The sequence below is a fragment of the Apaloderma vittatum genome, unplaced genomic scaffold, assembly GCF_000703405.1.
Source record: "Apaloderma vittatum isolate BGI_N311 unplaced genomic scaffold, ASM70340v1 scaffold15026, whole genome shotgun sequence".
In the NCBI taxonomy this organism is placed as follows: Eukaryota; Metazoa; Chordata; class Aves; order Trogoniformes; family Trogonidae; genus Apaloderma; species Apaloderma vittatum.
The window spans coordinates 34,735-49,869 of NW_009720130.1; the positions used below are offsets into that span (position 1 = coordinate 34,735).

The window sequence follows — 15,135 nt, forward strand, 5'->3', positions numbered from 1 at the left end:
TAACTTGCTAGTTGCTAGCACTCCTTTTTTTAGCATGTCCTTGGTAGAATACAAGGATCTTTATATTTTCAGTGTGAAATAAAAGGCTTTAGTTATTTTCCCATCACCAAGGTTAAGTTGGTACTTCCCATGACTTAGGGCCTTTTGAAAGCTCTGTTGCAGGTTGTAACTATTCCTCTAGAAAATGCTTGTTAATTTATAATGATACGTACATAGAACAGCTCTGTACTGGCTGCTCTTTTCTACTGGGAAATATGCTTTTTAGCAAATGGATTGCAGTATACATTTTTCCATAGGAAGAGCTGTCCGATTTGGTGTGGCATACTTGAGAAATACCACACTATAGATTAAGTATAAACCTCAATTAATGGTGAATGGCAATATGCAGTACATGGTCATGCAAAAAAAAGAAAAAGTTAAAGAATATGCTTTCCCAAATATCATGAAATAGTACAGACAGAAGAGGTTAAAGAGTGTATCTGTGATTTTAATACAGTTTCTTTTTTGTTGTTGTTATTTTCATTTTGTTTTATTGGGTTTTTTTTCCCTCTACATTCTACTCAGGTATTTATCTCAGAACCTGGAAAATTCCGAAAAAAAGTGAAGATGTGGATTTATGAATACTGGAATTTTACTGACTCTATAGCTATCGTCCTGTTTATGATAGGTTTTGGCTTGCGCTGGTCTGACGCCCCTGCTCAAACTGCAGGGAGGCTACTTTACTGCTTGGATATAATATTCTGGTATGCTCGACTCCTTGATCTTTTTGCTGTGAATCAGCATGCTGGCCCATACCTGACAATGATTGGGAAAATGGTAAGTATTATCCTTTGGAGCAATATTTTTGTGGTTAAGGCATCTGCCAAGTAACATACAAAGGTCAGAATAGACAGAAAGAATGGTGGTCAAAGGAGGGGTCACCTAGTAATTTTTAGTGAATGTGTTACCTGAAAATACTATGTTTTTTTCTGTTTGTGAGTTGACCACAATCAGATTTCAGTTCTAATTTATTCATTATTTGAATTATTCACAAAAGCCAATTTTGTTTAATTCCTTAGAGAAGGAATCTGAGTTTCTAATCCAGCTTGATAATAGGAGGAAGAAAAATCACTGTCTCTTGCAGACTGGTTTACTACCATAGATAATTTCCCTAGCTCTTGGAAACTGTCTCATTATTATTTTACATTTTGATTCAGATAATTAAATCCCGTTTTAGCAAGCAAAATTTCTCTGAGATCAAAGTTAGGGGTTTTTTTTCTTTTGGTATAGGAACTGCTGCTGAACTGCTGTCTAGTCTTGAGGGACATCTGCAGATTCCCACTGTAACTTCCCTTGGTTATTGGGAACTATCTTATTAATACTTTTATATTCTGTCTTTCATAGTAATTGAAATTCAGTGTTAGGAGGCAAAATCATTTCCACTACTATTCCTTGCTTCAGTTTGGAAGAAATACCACTGAGAAGATGCAGCATCATAAGGTCTCTGCATTTTTTAAGTCTTGCTTAAGAACTTAAGAGTGACTTGAGAATGAAGTAGGACTTGTAACCTTTTAGATCAAGGGTGACTTTAACCTCTATGAGATACTAGGTGGTCCAGGTCATAGAAATAAAATGTTTTTATTTCCTGCAGCATATTAGATTATTAGCCCTGTATTTATATTCTGATTTCTAAAAGCCATGACTGATACTCTTCCCTAAAATGTGTGTCTCTTTACATACAACTAACAGAGCTAATTCTTTCATGCAAACATGCCTTCTAGACAGCAAACATGTTCTATATTGTGGTCATGATGGCCATAGTTCTGCTGAGTTTTGGAGTGTCACGGAAGGCAATCCTTTCACCAGAAGAGCCTCCTTCTTGGACTCTGGCACGAGACATTGTATTTCAACCCTACTGGATGATGTTTGGTGAGGTGTATGCTGGAGAAATAGATGGTAGGTAGTTTTCACAGTACAGCTCAATAGCTTAAATTTAGTATCTTCATTGCTGTTTAATATATTCATCAATGATATAGACAGTGTGATTGAGTGCACCCTCAAGAAGTTTGCAGATGACACCAAGAGAAGTGGTGCAGCTGATATGCTGAAAGGACAGGTTGTCATCCAGAGGGACCTGGACAAGCTGGAGAAGTGAGCCCGTGTGAACATGTTGAGGTTCAACAAGGCCAAGTGCAAGGTCTTGCACTGGGGTTGAGGCAATCTTCATTATCATTATGGTCTGGGGGATGATGTGCTGGAGAGCAGCCCTATGGAGAAAGACTTGGGGATACTGATGGACAAAAAGCTGGACATAAGCCACCAATGCATGTTTATGGACCGGAAGGACAATCAGATCCTGCACTGCATTAAAAGGAGCCTGAGTAGCAGGTCAAGGGAGGTGTTTCTGCCTCTCTGTTCTGCTCTTGTGAGACCGTATGTGCAGTACTGCGTCCAGCTCTGGAGCCCCCAAGAAAGATGTGGATCTGCTGGAAAGGGTCCAGGGGATGGCCACAAAGATGATCAGAGTGATGGAGCACCTCTCCTACAAAGACAGGCTAAGATAGTTGGGGCTTTTCAGCCTGGGGAGACCTTATGGTGGCCTTCCAGTACTTGAAAGGGACCTCCAGAAAGGCTAGGGAGTCACTGTTAGCAAGGGCATGTAGTGATGGGACAAGGGACAATGGTTTTATACTAGAGCAGGGTACATTTAGATTAGACATTAGGAAGAAGTTCTCTGCTATGTGGGTGGTGAAACATGGGAACAGGTTGCCCAGAGAGGCGATGGAGGCTCCGTCCTTGGAGAGAGTCAAGATCAGGCTCGATAAAGCTCTGAGCAACTTGATTGAGTTCAAGATGACTCTGCTTACTGCAGAGAGGTTGGGCTATGTGGCCTTTAAAGGTCTCTTCCAACACAACGCATTTTATGATTCCAGTATGTGCAGAAACGTGTCCACTTTTGGCTGCTAGAGTTCTGACTACGTACTGAGTCTATTCTTTCTCAGACAATTTTGATTGCAGTATCTCTCTATATATGTCATTAATGAGTAAAAGTGAGAATGTTAGTTTCTTTGTTAAGAATAAAGATCAAGCTTTAAAACTTCCAAATTTAACTTTTCAAATGAAGTATATTACAAAACTCAGCACAAAGCGGGTAGTAACTAATACTATGCTAGTTCATGGTCAAGAGATCTGGCAGTGAAATGAATTTCCAGTTAGGTGAATCCAAAGCTGATGACCTCTTGGAGAAAAGACTACAAAGTTACCTTAAAGGAAGAAAAAAAATATAGAGAAAATGAAAAAAAGGAAATATAAGAAAGAAAAATTATTTTTCACCATTGTTTTCTGGCATCATTCTTAAACAGATAAACCAGTTGAACATAGGAAAAATAGAACCAACCAATGTAAGAGAGTAAAATGTTATATCTTGGTTATGGATCTGACCTGGACTCAGTAAGAGAGAAGTAGCAGACACTCCAAGGAGATATTTTGACATTACAGGTGGAAGGCTAGGTGATGGGTACAATTAAAACAGTCTCTAAAACAGAAGAGTAGGTATGCCAATACATGCAGATATTTCAGATATCTACCTCAGCATAGAACAGATTAATTAAAATAGTCTAAGATATTGCATGTTATAACTGATGAAACAGTTACATGACAGCTTTGTATTTTTGTTATATAAATCAAAATTGTCTTTAATGAAAGGACACTCTGAAGTTTTACAGTTTAATCTATTTTATCAGTTATTAATGCTAAGCCTTTAGAAATCTGACACTTCCCAAATAAAACTATGATTTCTGTAATGACTCTTTACGCTGCTGAATGTAGGCATGTTGCCTCATAAATGTGTTTTAAAATTTTCTCAGAGGTGTAATATTTGATTAAAAATTATAAAGACTGAAAAGTATTTATTTTTAACAATTTAGAAACACTAAGACAGATCTTCTAATTTCTACGATTTGTTGCTTCATCTCATAAATATTTGTAGCCATATAACCTTTTGCATGTGAGTTAATGTAATCTTACTGAAGCTCTAAAGGAACAACACTCCAGTACTGATAAAGCAGCTTCTACATTGTATCCTTTCCACAGTGGAGTCAGTGAAAGATTTTCACTTGCTTTAGGGGTCAAAGATTTGGATTTTAGTTTACTTGAGTGTGTGCCATCTTCTAAATATATTTCAGCTGCACCATTTTTCCCCGTAACAAAAAGTTGAGGTGACAAACATAAGAACTGATATGCAAGAAATGGTGTCTACATCTTCCAAATTGCTATGGAAACTACCGGGCAGTAGTATCTTGAAGAGGTCTCAGATCTCCTTTATGTGGAGGTAGATTTTTTAGTTGGAAATTTACTAATGTATCTCCATGAAAGTAATGAGGACTATTCTGTTTTTAATTGGGGCAAATGAATAGCATATGCCAGTGCTGTGGTCTGCTCTGATTAGCGTGGTAACCATGCCTGTATTTCCTTCACTTGCAGTCTGTGAAACCAATGAAGACTGTCCTCCTGGCTCCTTCCTCACACCATTCCTCCAAGCTGTCTACCTCTTTGTGCAATACATCATCATGGTCAACTTGCTTATTGCTTTTTTTAAGTAGGTGCCATGGTATATTGCTGCAAAAGCAAAAGCAACTAATAGGCTTTCTGCCAACACTTCTGCAAAAGCCTTTCACCAAATGTTGATGGTGGCTGTTATCCAAACTTCCATGGGGATGTGCTGACTAAAGATGAATAGTGGAAGCAAGAGGGTAGAAAGAAGGGGATGGTGAGCAGGCGCCTAAACTGTTTTGCCATTTCAGCAGAATCTGACTCTGTGAAAGTGGACAATTCCAGTTGGTAAATAAGCAACAATAATTCAGCAGTCTAACCCAAGCAGTTAATTATTTTTTCCTGCTGTTCAAGTATTTTGGGCGGAGAAAAAGTCAGGTATAAGTTAAAAATTTTTTTCAAAAAGAGTAATGTGGTGATTAATATTCAAGAAAACGAAATGATCAAAACTCATTCTATTCCCACTTCCAATTAGAAATCCCTTTCCTGAAATTGTGGCAAGACATCAATTATTTTTTTTTAATACACACCTGTGAAATTGTAATTTGAATTATTTCTAGATTTAAACCTTCATTGATGATGATATGTTAAATCTTCTGCCTAGTGATTTGATTGTTCCAGAAGTGGGACTTAAAATGAGTATGAACAATATATTTAATTATGCTCCCAGAAGCAAAGCTGATGTTTTTGTGACTTTAAGCTGGGTGTCTAGTATGATGGTGCAACTGAAATTACACTGCCAGAAACCACAAAGTTGCTTTCCTGTACTTGTCAATGACAGTAGATACGGGAAATTATTCAGTTTTGTTTAACAATATCATGTCTAGAAATAGTACCTTGCAGAAGAATCATTCATAGAGCTGCCTCTTACAGAAAGTATTTTGGCTCTGGGCATTGCACAAAACTGTTTTGTTAACACTCTTCTCTTAGCCTGACTCCTACATCTAATCCAGTCCAAAGAGGCAGACAATGTTGAATTCTCAGTTAGGCTATGTATTAAAGTTTAAATAATCTGGCTGAGATTTCAGGGATATTTTTTGCCCAGTTCCCATTAATGTGAATGGGAATTGAATCTCTAAATCTGCTAGGCAGCTTTGAAGATCTCATTCTCAGTGTGGTAGCTGCAGGCATATGCTGCTGCTTTGTTAACTGAAAGTTGTTAAGCTGGTTTATCTCACTGGAGGGATGGGACTTTTCTTCAGTGTAAAATTAGATCTGTAGACAAGCGTCTTGGTCTGTACTAGGAATATTCCTCACTGGAGTGTTCTACCCTCCTTTCCCCTCTATCTCTCTTCTCAGTAATGTTTATTATGATTTGAAATCCATATCAAACAAGATCTGGAAGTATAACCGGTACCGCTACATTATGACCTACCATGAGAAGCCGTGGCTGCCTCCTCCCTTCATCCTCCTGAGCCACATTGCACTTCTGATAAACCACATCTTCCACCATCGGCCCCCAAATGAGTTGGATCAAGAGGAAGGCGATGTTGGACTAAGTAAGCAGAGCTAAGCTGGGGACCAAAAGAATAAGCTGATGAGATGAGGGATGTTTTGCCAGCCTCCCATCACTTTTTATCTCAGTTCCTCCAGGGGAAAAAAAAAAAAAAAGATAAAAAAAGATTCTCTGGGTAGGAGGCTGTTTTTATTTGCAAGATTGAATTTAACTGACATGTCTGAGAGCTCTTATAAGAAAATGTGACTAGGGGAATGTTTTGCTTAATATATGGCTTTTGCTGTGCTACAAGCTGTGCAGCAGTCAAGATACATCACAAGTCTGAGCTGAAATAAAGCAACAGTAGCTTATTATGTATGAATGAATGGCCTTATTTTGAAAGAAAGTGGAGATACACGTTTCTGTATATTTGTCCTGAGAAGATCAACAATCCGTTTTTAATTGCCCAGAGGGGGTAGCTGCAAAGCCTGAGGACAGAGGAGATCCAGCGATGTCAGATGCAGAGAGAGAGCACAGGGGCCTCCAGCCTTCCCACTGTGTATCCTTCCCTTTGTGCACTAGCTTATCGCTGCACCTTAACCACACTTCCTTTCCCTTCCCAACCTGGATATCTCCATGCCAATGTCCTTCCAAATACCTCTTTAAGACAATGCAAATCCCACTGTTGACATCTCCAGCAGCTCTGCCAGCAGCAGCCGTGGCCATTGTGGGGAGAGTACCACAAGATATAGGGATGGGAATGAATACTCAGTAGTGGGGTTTGGTGGTTAGTGGGGTGAGGCAGAGCAGTAGGGAAGAGGTGACTGTAACATCTAAAAAAACATTGGGGAACAGAGGTGCATGGTATTATTATACATCCTCATAATTTTTGATGCAATGTACATCCTGGATGTCTAATAACATAAGTGAGCGGACCCTGCCTGTGTTATGCTTCATTTAGGATTTTCTCTGCTGAACATGAATCCCTGAAGTTATCTGGCACACTCACAGGTAGTTATAGAGTTCAAAAATGGGTTTAACTAATCAATGCTGAGCTGCTTTACTGCTGCTTCCAGGCTCGGCTCTGCCATCAGGACTGGATACCTCAGCCTGTTTTTGAAGTACCACTGCTTATTTTATATGCATGCATAATATAAGCCTCTGACATAGGATAGAAGGTATCTTACTTGTGAGGTGCATTAGGCGAAAGGAAAACTGAAACACTGCTTAGCACATATAAAGGTGGATAGAAGGGGGCTTATACCTTGCCTACAGTTCTCTCAGAAAGAGACTTTTTTTCTGTTTATGTACATTCATGTCACTTTTCTGCATACCTATGCATTGCTTGATAAGTTTCTTCTACTTAAATTTTAGCGATAATTAGCTGGTTTTAGCAATGAGGATTCAGTGTCACCCTGTGGAAAATCCATTAAAATCCAAAAATGCAGAAAGTAAAATATTGGGGGCAAGAACACAGATGGATTGGGGGATAAAGAAGCCTAGGAGGTATTCAAGTGTCATTGGGAGTGAAAGCAGAACTCCAGAACACGGCGGGGGGCTTCCCTGCTAGTTATGTGTTGCAGTTGAGTCCTACACACTTGTAGCAAACACTGCCATTTTTGCTTGGCACAGATACCCCAGTAGCAAGTACAGTGAGTATTCTGGCAACAAAAGAAGGAAGAAAAGAACTTGGAAGATGTGAAGTTTGGATGAGAGAAACAGCTTTCCACACATGCATTTCTTCACACTGACTTACAATAGGTCTGTTCTCTCAGAAGTTGTAGTGTACTAGAAGCATAGTATCACGAGCAGCCGAAGATGTGGAGTTTTAAAAAACTTTTGATTGTGTTCTCTTTTTTGCTCAGTAATCTTGCTTAATGTTTTAGACAAACGAATATGTGGAGCAATAAGGTGAAAAAAAAAAGCATTGTAGCTTTGAGTACCTGAAAGGACTGTAGTTGTTATAGGTGACTTAGCCCTAAATAAATTACTTCAGTAAATTACAGTGAAATCTTTGCAAATGTTATATATCTATGTCTAAGTCTTGTGAGTCACGCATATATAACAAAATACAGGAAAAAGCTTGCAAGAAAATACATATTTGTGAGCAGGCATTTGAGTATGTACTTTTGAAGCTTTAAAAGGGAGTACACTGGAAATGCTGTCAGTGTGGTTTTGCTCCCTGTCAAAAGAAAGATAAAAACCACATTTACATGTATTTTGGCATGTTGAATCTTTATAGAAAGCTCAAATTCACGGAGTTAGGTCTGATTAATTCGTGTCAATGAACATGAGGGGGACAAAACCAGTTTTTGAATTATCTCACATTCAGTATTTTACATTAGGAACAACACAGATCATAGAATCATAGAATGGCATAGGCTGGAAGGGACCTTAGAGATCATCTACTCCAACCTCCCTGTTGTGGGCAGGGACGCCACCTCTTGACTAGACCAAGGGGACCGAGCAGGAATCAAACCCATGACCTCGGTGTTGTCATTGTTGTCAGCACCACGCTCAAACTTCTGAGCTAACCGTCCCCCTACAGTTCTGACAGTTTTCTTTTTTTCTCATGGATGCTGACAAACAATTGCTTTTGTCAGCATGCTTCATACCAACTCCTACCTTCTCTGTTCAGAGCTGTACCTGAGTGATGAGGAGTTAAAGAAACTCCATGACTTTGAGGAACAGTGTGTAGAAAAGTATTTTCATGAGAAGAATGAAAGCCTGAGTTCCAGTGACAGTGAAAGGATCCGTCTGACAACAGAAAGGTATGATTTCCCTGCGTGATTTTCTTTTTTTTTATTTGTTGTATGAAAAGACTTTGGTAGCCTAGCTTTTGGAACAGGTTATGACCATTGTGAAAATGAGGAGCAGTAACACAGGCCTTGCTAATTTCGTGGAAATACAAGGTATCTGTTTGAACTGCAAGGCAGCCCTGTCTGCGAAGCTTAGCTGGCAGGATTGCACCCCCAGATCTGTGCAGTGTGCAGATGGTTGAAGGGGTACTCTGAGGTGTTGCTCGGTTTCACTTTGGCAGACCGCATAGCACAATGAAAACATGCCAGGGTATGGTGTACCGTACATGTCTGAATTTAAAGGCTCACACTCTGAGAATATTTCTTGTGATTGAGTGTAACTGCTGTTTCCAGAAATAATTGTATAACCATTGTAGCATTATCTGCAATGTAGTGTCTTGTTTTGCGAAATGTCAATACCCCATTGTCGATGGCGTTTCAAAACTCTCATTGTAGGCCTAATTTATCTTTCTGTTGAAATCAGTGGCAAAGCTGCCATTCAGTTTAATGGGAAGAGTTAAAGGAAGTGAGTGCTATAACCAGTGTTACTGGATGCCAGTACTAATCTCATCTAGTAAATTTGTTTTACCTAGAGAAAGACAGTCTCTTATTCTTTGCCTGTTTATAATGTTATTTTCTCCATACTAGAACAAGCAAATGTCTCCTGTAAAAGAAAAAAAAAAAGCTATGTTTGAAAGCTGTAGAATTTCATTACAACAAGAAATTTTCATTTAGTGGATAAATATATATCTGGAAAGCAATTTTTTTTTTGGAGTGCACAGTTGAAACAGATTTCACAGCATTTCATAATGTTAATACAAGAGATTAGATGAATAAAATATTTTGGAATGCTGCTCTTGGATTTCACTCAGCTACTGACTAAATATTACATCTTTCAGTTAACTGAAAGATGCATATAAAAGTTAACTTAATATGCAAAGTTAACTTTTGCATATTGCCTGCAGCTAGTTAGCATTGTTTTAGTGACAGAGTGCAAGATAGAGTATCTTCAGGAAACTTGAAGATAATGATTTGATTAAAATGATATAATTTCAGGGCAAGATTAACAAGATGTCATTGCATACATGTACTGTTCACTGAGGACTGGAAGACTATAGAAAAAGCATTTGCATCAGACATACTGAATCTGTTGCCATGGGCTGAATAGGTTCTTGGGGAGATGCTTTTTTCCAGCAGTCTCCTGTAACTGAGAAATGCAAGAGTGCTCATAGGTACTCAAGCATTGTCATTCTTGTGCTTGCACAAGAAGTGTAGAAGTGCGGGTTGACTGCCTGCCAAGAAGTATACTTTATAGCATTTTACTTTTACAGCAATAGCCAATGCAGTATTTCCAAAGCTATGACCTGCTGTCCATGGTTTAGTAGTTCTATGGCAAGGAATGGACATTAGTAGGAAAATAGCAGTTTTTGAAATAGATAGTTATTGAACAAAAGCACCTGTTTCCTCAAAAATCACTGGCAGTTGACCCGATAATCTGAATGACATGTTGTAAATCTGGATGAATTTTGTCAAATGCATGTATTAATGGGACCTGAAGTTGCAACTGAAAAAAAAAAAAAGGCTGTTTGAAACACTGATTTTTGAAATGTGTTGCTGTGTTCCTTCATCATCTGGCAAACAGAGGTAAATATCTGTGGGTTTGGTATTTTGTCTTTTCTTTTTCTACCTAGAGTGGAGGAGATGTTTCTGCAACTTAAGGAAGTGCATGAGAAGGTATTTTTTATCAAGGAGTCATTACTGTCCCTGGACAGCCAGCTAGGACACTTGCAAGACCTGTCTGCCTTCACAGTGGACATCCTGAAAGTGCTTTCAGCTGTAGACACCTTGCAGGTGAAAGAAGCCTTGCTGGCTGACGCAAAACATCGAACCTGTAGGAAGCTGCCCCACAGCTGGAGCAATGCACTCTATTCCAAGACCTTGAGCAGCCTAGAGTGTTTGTATGAAAAGAAATACCATTATTACAGCATGCCACCCTCCCTCTTACGGAGCTTGGTAAGGAGTCAATGGCCATCTGAGTGCAAAGACCACGTGTCAAGGACCGAGAGTAACAAGATGGTAGAAGACAGCTCTCAAAAGATAGAAATAGAAAGTGACACACTCACTTCAGGAGTATCCTCTGAGACTAAGTCAACCCCTAGATATGGACAGTTTTTGCTGGTTCCCCCTGACCATCAAGGAGGGTCTTTCTCTGAGGATGTCACCTTAAATTTGTCCTTTTTGAGCACTCCTGCCAAATATAGGGATGATGCATTCAGAGGTGAACTGCAAAGTAGCATTATGGTGCAGCAGAACTTGCGGGGTGTCAGCCTTATTGGGAAAAAGCCAACAGATTATCAGTGGAGCCAGAGAGACTTTGCAATTCATTTGCCATCAGAAAAGACTAATGCTGCAGAAGATGCTCATCCTCTATATCTCCCGCAATCACTGGGTATTGGAGAGAGTGCAGCACCCTCCTGTGATGACAGGGAAGAAACTGAAGGTGGCTATGTGAACTGGGGATTCTCTGAAGGTGACGAAAAAGGAGTTTTCAGCCCAGAAACAAAGAAGGCCCTACGCATATGTTCAACCTGTAACAGTGACTGCAGTTGCATGGATAGTCCTCCCAGGCATGTCCAGATAAGAGAATCAAAGTCTTTCTCCTGCAGCTCTAACAGGTCATGTCACAGCAGTATCACCTCTCAGAATACACTGAAACGCAGCACCTCCTGGATCAGCCCACTCTGGAAGGACTGGAGTTTCTGCAAGAGCAATAGCCTATTGTCCCCTAAGAAAGAGAAAAGAGGAAAAACCTGCAAGGCTATAAGTGGTAATTATAAAACACTACACCCGTACTGGATCTTCAACATCTGTGAAATATCTTTTACTGGGGAACCCAAGACGTTATTAAAATGTTTCCTTTGTGCCTGGGATGTATTAGCTGCAGTTCTGGATAGCAGCAAAGAGTTCAGAATTATCACCTTCACATTCTTTGTACTGGGTCTGACTGTCGTAGGGAGTTTCTGAAGTGTGCTTGATATCCAAGATGCACCACATCTGTGTGTCAGCCAGCCTGATTGTCCCATTCTCATAGGATCCCTATGATTGTGGCTATACAGCCACCACGACAGAGGGATTGTGTTCACTCCAGGGAAATCTCCTGCCCTGGGGATGCAATGCAAGAGTTGCAGGAGCCAAAATAAATTACACAATCACTAAGGGATACATTAGCAGTATGATAGGTCAGATAGGTGCGCAGAGAATCAAGAGGTACACATTTTTATAGATGGTTTAAAACCCTGCCTGTCTACCACCAAGTTTGCTTACCAATGGATAAAATATAGCAGATTCAAGTTCTAAGTATGAATAGGTGTTGGATAACCTTTGTTATTTCATGTCTTGTGATGGTACACATCCTTGCACTGAACTGCATGAGTATAACTTTGAGTGTCACAAGTCTTTTCTCAGCTTGCTTTGGAGATTTGCCAACTCTCAGTCTTATCAGATCTTCTTTTAGTAAACAAAAGCTCTGTAGCTTAATGGTGGATTTTGACTCTTTCCAACAGGGTCTTTACAATCCAGTGAGCTACACCACAATGAGGCAACCAAAGCAAAACAAGGAAACAGAGACATAAAGTCTGGGACAGGAAAGAAGAATCAAAAACCCCTTCAGGTGCCGGTATGTGCAGATACAAGAGCTTCGCGTACTTCATAACTGTTTTTTTCATTCATTAAGAGCAGTTCTGCGGTGTTGCTTACTTTAAAACGTATACATTTAAAATGCTGCACTCAAACTGAGCTGTATTTTTGGGTGTCTGGCTTCGGTTTCATTTCCCTTTTGTCTAAATGTGTGGGATTTTAGTTTTGAATGTGCTGATATAGTTTGCTAGATAGTATACCAGAGGTGTTACTGATTTTACACAGAGAGGAATCAGACCTTGCACTTTAACTGGCAGGAGGACTTGGGGAGGCTTAATTTGATTTGGGTAGACTGAAGGATTGGCAAGCCATATCCAAGCAGTGTGCAACTGTGTACAAGAAAGTCAGACCTCATAATGTTGTACCCTGTCTACAAGAGTCCCTCACTCTTTTTCTTCGAATCCATCAAACCTTTAGCACATTGCAGACAGCATATTGATTTTGTCATATGTGAGGGGCAACTTTCGTAACAATATGTGTGCGTACATTTGTAAAAATCTACTTAGGAAGTTATAAAGATACTATCCTAGGATCTTTGTCAACTGGAAAGAGTTATCTCTGTTTAATGGTATGAAAGCTGATGCTCAGGTCAGCAACAGACTTGAACTTTAAGATCTACAATGCTGTAGTGCTAGATCTTCCATCAGTACTATTTACTAGACAAAAGCAATGTGTTTTCTACAACTTGCAAGAAAATTGGGAAAATCTGTTTTTCAGCTGGGAGCAAGTTCAGTCATTGGCATAGGCTGTCAGAGGAACTGCAGAAGTGCTAGTCATCCTATAAATCGAATGTCATTTTGTCTGTGTCATGCCAGGTGATTAGAGTGGATGATTGTCCCCAGAACACCCAAGTAAGTTCAGAGCCGGCAGAGATCAATGTCTGGGATGAGCAAGAGAAACGCAGCAAGAATTGGCTCACTGTGTCTACTTTCAGTCAGCTAAGTATGTGATATTTTGCAAATGGTGAAGTTCAGAACAGCTTTTGAGAAGAAGCAGTAAATAAAGTCTCACAAATTCAAGGTGTCATCCACCACTTTCACTTCATGGCATAATTTTTATCCAATGAGACTTAGGTTGCAGGCACACACAGCTTGCTTATTTGCTTCATCACTGAAGAAGCAAAGGAGATGGAGTTGGATGGAAGGTCAGTTATAACTTTCTGGGAGCACAGCCTGTCTCACATGGGAAACAGTAGATTACTAGTCAGTAGGAATAAGTAGGAAGGAAGGAGAATTATATCCTTGTCTACTCTCCTGAGGTGTCTTCTAAAGTGGCATCCTGGCTAATTGTAAAAATAAACTCTCTTGTGAATTTCTCAGGGCATTTACACTCGCAGGAAATGCTGTGTTACTGTATCTGCTGGCAGATACACTGCATGCATTATTCATTACTCATTGCTCAGAAACACATCCTCCAAAGGGAAGAAATGAATTTTGTATCATCTCTGTTGGAATGAAAAAGGAATGGCATTCTTATTCTCATTTTAGTAATTCTCCATCTCTATTTTATTCTCAGAAACACATTGCATAGTTCATCTTTTGCAGTTTTGCTGTGATGCAGCTCACTGGTTTCATCCTACAAGCTGCTGGGGCAAGAACCAGGGAATACTGTGACTCGGCACAGCATGGTCTTAGAAGGGCTGTGCTCCTCTGAAAGCTGCTGACAGAGAATGGAAAAACTCCATTTTAACCCTATCAAATTCTGTTACTGCTTTTATAGTCCATTATGTATTTGGTGGGGCAATATGGGGTATAGGTGTTTATTTTATAGCACTGCATAGGTGTTGAGCTTGTAGCTATAGAGCTGTTCATTTACATGGTGGAAATAGCTGACACCTTCTCTTCTGGCTAGGTTTGGAACGTCTCAGTTACATGCACCAGAAAATGAAAAATCAAGACATCGGTAGGGATACCATACCATTCTGTGATTACCTGAGGTATTCTCAAGAGGTAAGACCTAAGATTACACATACAGTAAGTCCATAGTTTTGGCTGGGATGAGCCCAGGGTGGCTCTACTGATGTCCCTGGACTAATTACTATAGGTTCTTTGTCATGAAATACCTCTTGAGAGATGAGGGTTAGGGTTGTTGTCTGCTGGCACAGTGCATGTGTGCAAGGAGATGAATAATTTAACATCTGTTAACACTCTGTGAAATAGGATATTAAATTATTGAATCATGGAGTCGTTCTGAATATGAAGAAGTTGGTCAGAAATAACATGTATGCTGATGTTTCGTGAGGTAATGAATGAGCACACAGCTTTGTTTTGACCTGTGGGCAGAGTTGGTTAGCAAATTTTGGAAAGTTAGCTACATAGCTCCAAGTCTATCACACAGAGATAGTTATTTGTTGCAAAATGAGAGTTACATATTGATAATAATGGCAAAGTTTAGATTTCTTAACCACTGGCTTGTAAACAAAATGTCTTATTATTTATCAGAAATAATTTGCAGCTCCAAAGTGTAAAGGTCCTTTGCCTATATAAATCAATATAGGCTCATTGACTTTGATGGCGCTAGACCAATTTGTATTTACTGAAAACTGGGGCAAGAATGTGGATTATAGAAAATTCTATCTGTTTCAAAAATGATGTACCTAATGGAAGAAAATGTATCTTTCACTACACTGCGTAGGGGTATCTCAGAGGTATGAAAGGAAATTAACAGAGAATAAAT

The 15,135-nt window shown here is 39.5% G+C and overlaps 1 protein-coding gene across 1 annotated transcript in view; it reads left to right on the forward strand.

Moving 5' to 3' along the window:
- TRPM6 (transient receptor potential cation channel, subfamily M, member 6) overlaps positions 1-14,408 on the forward strand; it is a gene marked incomplete at both ends in the record, with an annotated part of 48,405 nt that extends 33,997 nt beyond the window's left edge. Inside the window, 9 exons of the mRNA XM_009870909.1 lie at positions 565-816; positions 1,761-1,935; positions 4,462-4,576; positions 5,830-6,029; positions 8,604-8,736; positions 10,455-11,590; positions 12,327-12,439; positions 13,275-13,401; positions 14,311-14,408. Of these exons, the coding sequence (XP_009869211.1) occupies positions 565-816; positions 1,761-1,935; positions 4,462-4,576; positions 5,830-6,029; positions 8,604-8,736; positions 10,455-11,590; positions 12,327-12,439; positions 13,275-13,401; positions 14,311-14,408 (2,349 nt within the window). The remainder of the gene's footprint in view (positions 1-564; positions 817-1,760; positions 1,936-4,461; positions 4,577-5,829; positions 6,030-8,603; positions 8,737-10,454; positions 11,591-12,326; positions 12,440-13,274; positions 13,402-14,310) is intronic.
- Between the last annotated feature and the right edge of the window lie 727 nt (positions 14,409-15,135).